A 10,237-nucleotide genomic window follows, 5' to 3' on the forward strand; every position below is an offset into this window, starting at 1 on the left:
CTCTACTTTTTCCAGAATGACAGCAGGCCAGGGGCCACAGGAGCTGCATACATGCTTCTAGGCTTTTAGGACATTTTTAGGATTTTAGGACAATTCTCAGATTTTGGGACATTTCTGGGATTTTAGGACAATTCTCAGATTTTAGGATGTTCCTTGGATTTTAGAACATATTTAGGATTTTAAGACATTTTTAAGATTTCAGTGCTGTTTATGCACTTTGGCACCTCATTTATACTAAAAAAAAGTTCCCACTGTCAATAACTTCATTTTTATTGTGCATCAGAAAATGTCTGAGGGCCACCAGGGGCCAAATTTGGCCTGTGGGCTGTTAATGGAGTATCACTGTCATGAAAACTGAGATGTGTCTCTAGTTTAACACAAAAGTGAAAATAACAGCAGATCTGTAGAAGATCGCGGAGCGGCGACTGAACCCGAGAGACCCGGATCTCACTGAGCTCTGCGGCCCCTCCTGATCCTGGTGTAGTCTCACCGGCTGCTCTGCGCGTGAGATGAGACAGCAGCTGCGACCACAGAGATAATGAGACGGAGCGTCGCTGTAATTACACCTCACTCTGCAGACAGAAAACAAAGACTTTCATTTTATTCTGAAAAACGCTCTTTTAGCTGCAGACTCTTTCAGGTGCAGCCTGACATGATTTTAAGGAACCATTCAGCTGTTTTAGCACATTAAGTCTTTCAAACCTGGATCCGCATTGGTTGTCTTGTACTGCGTACAGACCTCTTTCACAAGCTCTTTAACCCTTTGAAACCTGAGCAAATTGGTTTGATTTCTTTAAAAACAAAAATGGAGAAAAAGGCAATGATTAAAAAAATCATTTAACAAATGACACGATAATTACCTGAAAATAAGCTCGAAAAATGTCCCCCAAACTCTTATGTGTTGAGATAAATAAAATCCAAAAAGGACAAAATGGAAATTTATAACGAGTCAGAGGCCACATCCAAAACCTGAAACCTAAAAAAACTCTCCCTCTCTCCCTCCCCCTCCCTCCCTCCCTCCTCAGTCGGAGCAGCTGATCTCTATCAGTTGGGAGAAACTCTCTGGTCTCGCGGTTGTGCGCGCGTGGAAGAAGAAATCCCTTTCTTCTTTATTAAAAACACTTTATGTTGAATGATGAGGGGACTGTCTCGTGACGCCTTGCTGCTGTCCTTTGCACGTGTCTGTTTCCTCTGCAGTTTTTTGGACGGAGCTCGCGCTCAGGAGGCTGCGGGTGACGGTGCCGCGCTCCGGCGGGGGTTGACATGGCAACATAACGGGCAGGTTTTCAGCATCCTGAGCCGCGGCGCTCAGTACCGGCCGTCCGGCAGGAGGCAGAGCGGCTCGGCCCGCCGCAGTGACCCGGTGCTGGTCCTCAGCAGCGGGAACGACACTGTCCCCGCCGCGTCCCGGGGCGCCCCGCGGCTCCCCGCAGCCAGCAGCGGCGCGCAATTACGCGCGGCGATGCGCCAGCAGCAACCGACGGGCGGCAGCGGCGGGGACTCTGTCCCGGTGAGACGGGAGGACATGATGGTCGGAGACGATCCGTACAACCCGTACAAGCCCTCCAACTACTACCCGTACTACAACTACTACAACTCGTACTACAGACCCAGAACCTGGACGCAGCCGCGGCACGGGTACGGGACCAGCTACCACCAGCACGGTACGCAACGTCTCAGCGTGTGTCCTCTCCTCATGTGTCCTCTAGTCTTCTTCATGTGTCCTCTCCTCATGTGTCCTCTCCTCTTCAGCATGTGTCTCTTCGTTGTCTCCTTGTTTTCTCTCCCTTCTCCTCTCCTCTCCTTGTTTTCTGTCCTTGTTTCCTCTTCTTTCTTTGTCTCCTTTTCTTGTTTCTGTCCTTGTCTCCTTTCCCTCCTCCTCTCTCCTGGTTTTCTCTCCCCATCTACTTTATCTCGCCTTGTTTTCTTTCCTTGCTTCCTTTCCTTTCCTTGTTTTCTACTCTTGTTTCCTCACATCTCTTGGCTTTAGTCCTTCTTTTCTGTCCTTGTTTCCTCTCCTTTCATTGTTTCCTTTCCTTGTCTCCTTCTCATCTCTTCCCACTGCTTACCATCCCTCCTAGGCTTGTCTCCTTGTTTTCTGCCCTTGTTTCCTCTCCTCTCTTTGTCTACTTGTTTTATTTCTTTCCTTGTGTCTTCTCTCCTCCTCATCTCCTTTCATTATTTTCTTCTTCTCCTTGTCTCCTCACCTTGTTAATGTCCTTGTCTCCTCATCACCTCACCTTGTTTTCTCTCCTTTTTTCTACTCTTGTTTCGTCTCTTCTGCTTTTTGCAGTTGTCTCCTCGTTTTCTCTCCTCTCCTCAAACATTACTTTAATTCATTAAAAACTGAATTTATGCCTCATTTTTCCTGAAAACATCCCAAACTGGTGTTTTAATTTTCCTCCCGTGTTAATTACGATGATGAATGATTGCAGGTTTGTTTCTCCTCTGCTCTTCACACAGTTTACGCTCCATCCTCCGTTAAACTGTAAAAGGCCACCAAAGCCTCTAATGCAACTTTTTATTGGCTCATTATTTCTGTGCAGGAGCTCTATCCCATAATAATCTCTTTCATGTGAGACAGCCATGCCAGTTTTCACACGTCTGTCTTTAAAATCAGTTTAAATTCAGTTCAGATGGCCTCAGTTTGAGGCGTTTCTGCAGCTCAGGACTCACTTTCTATTCAGCCAATAAAAAGTACAATATTAAGAGGAAGAATATCATTGAAAAAGGAAAATACTCAATAAAGTACCTCAAATTAGTTTTAAAGTACAGTATTTGAATAAATATACTGGAGATCGAGGTCAACACGGGCGTCAGGAGGCAGATCTCTGTCCGTCCACTGTGAGGCGCTGTGCCGATCAGCTGTGTATGATACGCCAACACAACTCGTCACATGGCGCTGCTCTGTCTGCGCGTCTGCTTATGACGCTTTAGGTCTCCGTCCGCGTCAGCTGTTTTACGCTGCTGCAGTGATGTCATCAGGTGCACGTGGTGGGATGACGCAGCACGTCCTTATGTTTGCAGAACAGCGCGGGCTGTCATGAGGGTCAGGTTTAGGTAAAGGGGACATTTTAAGGTGCGCTCCTGCTCCTTATATCACGTGGTTACCAGCCTTATTACCTGATGCTGTCTTTCAGCGTTTCATGCAAACGTGCTCTGTACGGTTCAGCCGCGTTGGCACATGGTGGCGCTCGTGAGCGTTGCACGTGGACGCGCCTGGTGTGCAGGTTGGATGTGGAAGGTGGTTTTTGGTGCGACGCTCACATGCTGACAGCACTGAGAGGCGTCTTTGACAAGTTTGGAGTGAGAACGGGTTGGTGTCTCCGTCCAAGACAGGAGACGGAGACAGACCGAGGGTCTGTCAGGGAGCCACCTGCCCTGCGGGCCCCTCCGTACCTGCTGTCTGTGAGCACTGTGGTTACGGTGGACTGTTGTGCCCATACATATATATTTATTGTTGTTCGTTGTCCATGGTGATAAATTAGTTTGCCCTTTAGGGGTTAATAAAGTAAATCCTATCTATCAGAGCTTATAGGTTTGAATCAGTGACAGCCAATCAGAGCGCAGCTCTCTCTCTCTGACGGTGCTCCGTTGGCAGGTCTCCCTGATCTGGTTCCTGATCCGTACTACATCCAGATCGCCACCTACGTCCAGAGGATGGCCATGTACAACCTGCGCTGCGCCGCCGAGGAGAACTGCCTCGCCTCGTAAGACAACGCCGGTTTTTACAATAATTGTGCCGAGATTTATTTTAATAGAAAGAATCAAATATGTTGAAATGAAACGTCCCATTTCTCTGCTCTCCCTGTTTTGTGGGTGTTTTTTCTCAATCTTTTCTAATAATTTTGGTAATTTTTCTTCAATTTTAAATAGTAATAATAATATTAATAATAATAATTTTTTTGGTGTGATTTTCTTTTTATAAAAACTTTTAAGGTTTTGGGGTGTTTTTTTAAGTTTAAATAATTTTTAGTTTTGGTGTTTTTTTCTTTTTATAATGAGTTCATGTTTTTTGTGTTTTTTTCTGTTCTTTAAAATCTTTAATAATCTTTAGTTTTTTGGTGCTTTTGTTTCTTTTTATTATATTTTTTTAGTTTTTGAGGTGGTTTTTCATTATTTTTTGAAATACTTCATTTTTGGGGGTGTGTTTTTTACATAAATAACCGTTTTTTCTTTTTTTAATGATGATTTTAGGTTTTTTTTCTCTTGTTTTTTATGATTTTGAATTTTGGGTGGTATAATTTCTTTTTTTTTTCATTTTTAGGGTGTGTTGTTTTCTTACTTTTTTTAATGTTTCTGCATTGGGTGCTTTTACTTTTACTTTACTTTTTTACTTTTACTTTTAATTCTAAAGTACATGTTCTTGATTGACAAGTAGCATTTTTAAATTGATTGGTTGAATTGAAGTCTCATTCCTCTCCTCAGCTCGTCTCGGTACTCTCAGGATTATGACACCAGGGTTTTGTTGCGGTTCCCTCAGCGGGTGAAGAATCAGGGAACGGCCGACTTCCTGCCCAGTAAACCCCGATACGCCTGGGAGTGGCACAGCTGCCACCAGTAGGTGTTTCGCACAGCCAGAGTCTCTGTCGTTATCGTCATTATTCCGTATTTATTTCGTCTTTTGTTCAGTCACTTCCACAGCATGGACGAGTTCAGCCTGTACGAGCTGCTGGACATCCAGACGCAGGCGCAGGTGGCTGAGGGACACAAGGCCAGCTTCTGTCTGGAGGACACGTCCTGTGACCCGGGATACTACCGCCGCTTCGCCTGCACCTCACACACTCAGGTACCGATGCGCCTCACAGACCAGACGAGTCCAGTTTTTGTGTCTGCATCAAATTAATTGAACGCAAAAATCTCGATACACACAAAGAAACGTTTTCACTTAAGTGAGTCTGCATAATCAATCATAATCAATCAGAAATGACACAGAACTCAGGAGACATGAGGGTAAAGACTTTGTGATTAACGAAAGCAATAAAATGGCATTAAAACAAGAACTGATGAAACGCCGTAAGTGCAGAAACAACGGAGGAAGGATAAAACCGATAAAAAGACAAAAAACAAATACATTTAATATGAATAATAAGTCAATAAATACATAAATAAAATAAATCTAAAAGGTAGAATTCTGACTGACAACCGAAAAAACTAAAAAACGAGTGAGAATTTAGTTTTTTGTTGTTTTTCTGTAGAAACCAAATTTTGAAGGCAAATTTATTTCTAAATAACTTTGAGGTGTGTGTGTGTGTGTGTGTGTGCACAGGGTTTGAGTCCAGGTTGTTACGACACGTACAACGCTGACATTGACTGTCAGTGGATCGACATCACCGACGTCTCTCCTGGAAAATACATCCTCAAGGTTTGTTCATCCACTCAGAAACTAAACGGGATTTGTGTTCCAGCTTTTGGGAAATTACTGAGCCTCTTTTTTTTAGTTTATTAAATTACGTATTTGTGAAATTTAAAGATTTACGCCTCCATTTGGAGCGATTGGGATTGAAGCAAAGCACCACAGACGAGAGCTCAGACAGCTCTGAGAGACGGACGAACCGTCTGTTGGTTTTCGTCTTTTAATGTGAAGTGTTGAAATTTGAAACCTGAGCAAACCGGCTTGATTTCTTTCAAAAACATGGAAATAATGCAACAAGCAGCGTGTCAAGACATGGCCCCAAAATTGTCAAGAAATTAGAAAACATTTACAAGAAAATTACTTGAAAATAAGTTTAAAAAAAAAGTTATAAAGAAACAAACAAGAAAATGACATTACGAAAGTGCTAAAAAAAAAAAAAATTCTAATAGGCTATCTAATTATATGAATTATAAGTTTTCTGGACATTTTTCCTATTTAAAAAATAAATATAATATTTTAAGATATTTTCTTTTCACATTTTACTCATTTTTAAATTTTTTGCAGGACATTACTTGTCAAGTTGCTCTTTAATTTTCCCCCATGTTTTCGAATGAATACGAACCAATTTTCTCAGAAGGCATCTGAAGGAAAGCTGATGCCGTTCCAGGTTTTAAAGGGTTAAACCTGAGGCCGTCGTGTCGTCCTGACAGGTGACAGTTAACCCTCGGCAGCAGGTTCCAGAGTCCAACTTCAACAACAACGTGGTTCGTTGTGACGTCCAGTACACCGGCACCGCCGCGCACGTGTCCGGATGCACCACCACATCGTACGAAAGCTTTTATTCTCCTCACTTTTTTCTGCATCCATCATTTTTACTGCAGTGTATTTGTAATGACAAAAGGAGAGTCTAATAATTCAGCTTTACCTCAGAAATTTGAGTTTTTAATTGTTTTTTATAATTTATATATTTTTTAATTACCCATTTAGGTTATTTTACAAAATAAGTATAATTTCTAAATACATTTCAGTGTCATATCTGTTTTTTTAAAATTATTTTTTAATGCAAATTTTCCGTGTATTTTTTTAACAAGATTGTTTTATTTGTTTTTTTAGGTTTTTTTAAAGCTCCATCATTGTTCAAAATCTAAAAAAAAAAAAAAAAAAGTATTTGAAAACATACCAAACACCACTGAATCATACTGAACTGGATGATTATACTGACAGCAGAAAATCTGCGACTTCTAAAACCTTGTGGTTCCTTTTAATTTGACAGAAAAAGAAAGAAGAGAGATGTAACTTTATCTGCCAGTTTTTCATGATCAATACTTTCTGTTAAAAAGTTGATTGTGTTTCTTTTGTTTATTTGTTTTTGCAGCTACTGAGATGATTTCTGCGATATGAAAACGAACACAAGCGGAGGAAACGGCCACAGAAGGACGAAGCTTGATTTTTATAATTCAATCAGATTAAAAAGTAATAATTTAAGTGGCATAAAACACTTGAAGTAGATAATTTTAGTCAGCAGGCAGCGTTTACTGTTCGACAGAACTTTATTACTCACTGATAGGTTTTTCAAATTACTGAGGAAGGTGTTTGTGTCTGTGAAAATGGATGAAAAGTACATTAATCTACTTCATGCACCTGTATTCATGTACTTTGGTAAATTAGGAGGACTGCGTTGCAACAATTAATTGTGAATTTATCACCAAGTTTGTTATTTTCTTCCTAAAATCTTAAAAATAATTTCAAATTAGTGTTTTGCTACATCACTTAAAGCATTAACTTAAGTTTTATCAAAAGTAATCTATGCAAACTACAGTATGTAACTGTAACATCAGCAGCTGTAACTAAACTGTTTTCAGGGGCAAAAGTTATTAAACGTGCCTGTTAATCTTTTTCTTAACGTAGTGATGTCTTTGCTTTAAGTCTGTTTACAGTGTGTGTGTTTCACGTAGTGGCCTTTATCAGTTTTTGACAGATTGTGAAATATCGGGATGCACAACATTACAAACAAAGATGGCCACATCGTCGGCGTAACACTGAATAATTTTGGGGGACTGTATTGTTTTGTAGCAGTTAAAATCTCACCAGTTTATATAATAAAAGACCAGATTATTCTCTGACAGCAGAGATACACGACATCCATCATCATCATCCAGAGCTGCTCAGCGCCATGCTTACAAATAAACAAAACGTTTGTGAGGTACAAAACCTGATTTTAATCAATGATGCAGAAATCGCCACTAACGCCAGGTTCAGGTTTAACGATATCAGCCCGATTATGGTCTGACACGGTATTTCACGATGGTGGCTTGTGTTGTGAACAACAATAGGTTTCTAATAACCCTCAAACTGCGCAAATCAAAAAAATGGTGAATGTAAAAAAGCCTAATGTAAACACATCAATTTTTCCCATTTATCACAAAAAACCTTTTATGCTCCCATGAAGTGGCATTTCAGACGATTTGAGAAAGCTTATTTCACTAAACTGCAATGGAAACACTTTTTTTGGCTTTTATACATCACATGATGTTATGGATATGAGCTTTTCTTTACAGATTTGAACAAAACTTTTATGAAATCTTGATGTTCTGCAACTATAACTTCCCAGTAACCATGGCGATGGATGTTCGAAACATCAGCAGCTTTATTTCTATTGCAGCCACCGCACTAGCCGTCATTATTTCCAATCCAAGGCCACATAGGCGTGTTATGGAGCCGGGATGGAAAGAAGAGCTCCTTATACGTGGGAGCGGCCACGTATGAGGGATTTCTGGGAGATGTAGTAACCTCACAACATCATGTGACCTCACAGCATCATGTGACCTCACAGCGTCATGTGACCTCACAGTGTCATGTGACCTAGAAAAGCCAAAAAATGTTTCCATTGCAGTTTTAGGAAATATGGCTTTTTCAAATCACTTAAATTATCACCTCATGCAAGCGTAATTACTTTTTTGTCATCAACAGGAGTTTTTGTTTTTGATTGACGCGTTTCCATTAGACATATTTTATATTTACATGTTAGATTTGAGGGTTAATAGAAACCCACCTTGTGTCAGGGTTAACAGTTGGCATCACATGACCAAAGTTACCTACCAGTTATTAACGGGTTTAACAGCAGAGCTGAGCTAGCCCAAATAGATTTTTTATTGTAGGTTTCTACTTTTTTTCATTATTTTTTTCATTTAGGGGAAAGTTTATTTGTAATGCTCGAGTAACAAGTTTATTTAGATCACAAAATAAGTATTTTAATGCCAAAGACAGTTTTATTTTGTCACTATATAGAGAAAGCACGTTGAGACAGCAGCTGTCTTTATTCGACTCTAATTTTAATCTCCACTAAAACCACTTTCTCATGATCACAGAATAATAATTTTGTTATCACACTTAGGAATATTTCCTTAGATGCATTTGCTATCTGAGCTTCTGGAGACTCTTTTTTTATAATATGTAATACAGCTTAAGCTTTAATAACATTTAATGTTAATTTAATGTTTTAAATTTGAAAAAAATATAGGATTATATTAATATATTATTAATATATTAATTATTAATCTTAATTAATATTAATATATTAATCACTTTTCTTGTGCTGCCTTCAGATGCGTTTCACAAGTATTCGAAATGTAGAAACATGGGGGAAGGCAATGAGCAGCTTGGCAAAAATGTCTTGCAAATTCCCAAAAAATAGTAGATTTAGAATTTCTTTTATTTTTAAAGTTATGGGGAAAAAAAATCCAAACAGATGTACTTAAAATTATAATCATTATTACATTTTTAAAATGAGATATAATATTTTTTAGAAGTATCATAATTTTTAAGAATTTCTTTTTTTTAATAGTAGGTTGTTTGCTTGGTTTGGGGGTCTTTTTGTTAGTTTATGGGTCATTTTCTTGTACTTTTACCAAAATCGTGCTAATTTCTGGTTCATTTTTTCTGAAGTTTGTCATTGCCTTTTGACCCTTTTTTTTTTTAAGAAGTCAAAGCCATTTTTTCTCATGTTTCATGGTTGACCCAAAATACTCACCAGAGGGAGACAAAATGAGCTGCAGGTGGAGGTCAGACTGACAAACCAGTGTGTGCCCCTCTGCTGGTGGACGCTGTATCGAGCGTGTATGCAGAGTACACAGTGTGTGTACTTGTACTGGAAACCTTGAAGGACACGCAGCTGCAGAGCTGTCTATAGGCCAGCTCAGGACTCCTGCTATCGACCGGCATTATCTTGCGTAATAAAGCTTGCTTCACCGTGAACAGTGTGGACTCTGAATGTGTTGACAGTTTATTTCCATACAGCTGACTTTATGTACATTTTCAGTGTGTGCACAAACACCTGAGAAGAAACTAAATATTTGAAACAACAACTAAATAAACCTGATATTTACACACACACACAAAAGGCTTTTACAGATGAAGGCAAACAGAAAAAAAATGCTGATGGATGTGTGAACGAAAAAAACAACAAGTCTCCTGTAAATTCATCATCGTTTTCTCGCTCATTGAGTTCATTTCATTAACCAACATCAGTCCTGATCATAAATCAAGTATTCATTCATTTTCAGAATTTTAAACCTTTAAATGCTAAATTGTTTAGCTGCTGACAGTCTGGGATATGTCAGTGTGTGAGTGTAGCTGCTGACAGTCTGGGATATGTCAGTGTGTGAGTGTAGCTGCTGACAGTCTGGGATATGTCAGTGTGTGAGTGTAGCTGCTGACAGTCTGGGATATGTCAGTGTGTGAGTGTAGCTGCTGACAGTCTGGGATATGTCAGCGTGTGAGTGTAGCTGCTGACAGTCTGGGATATGTCAGCGTGTGAGTGTAGCTGCTGACAGTCTGGGATATGTCAGTGATCAGCAGCTACATTGACTGTGACAGGTCACC

The 10,237-nt window shown here is 39.8% G+C and overlaps 1 protein-coding gene across 1 annotated transcript; it reads left to right on the plus strand.

Moving 5' to 3' along the window:
* Nucleotides 1-1,018: 1,018 nt before the first annotated feature.
* On the plus strand, nucleotides 1,019-7,263 carry lox (lysyl oxidase). Its single transcript, XM_088076251.1, has 7 exons — nucleotides 1,019-1,664; nucleotides 3,602-3,710; nucleotides 4,429-4,560; nucleotides 4,633-4,789; nucleotides 5,270-5,365; nucleotides 6,067-6,182; nucleotides 6,732-7,263. Exons 1-7 carry the CDS (start codon nucleotides 1,133-1,135, stop codon nucleotides 6,736-6,738), a joined length of 1,149 nt encoding a protein of 382 aa, XP_087932377.1. The 5' UTR covers nucleotides 1,019-1,132; the 3' UTR covers nucleotides 6,739-7,263.
* Nucleotides 7,264-10,237: the final 2,974 nt, after the last annotated feature.

The sequence above is a fragment of the Plectropomus leopardus genome, chromosome 4, assembly GCF_026936395.1.
Source record: "Plectropomus leopardus strain MGB_pleo_1.0 chromosome 4, ASM2693639v1, whole genome shotgun sequence".
NCBI classification, from domain to species: Eukaryota; Metazoa; Chordata; class Actinopteri; order Perciformes; family Serranidae; genus Plectropomus; species Plectropomus leopardus.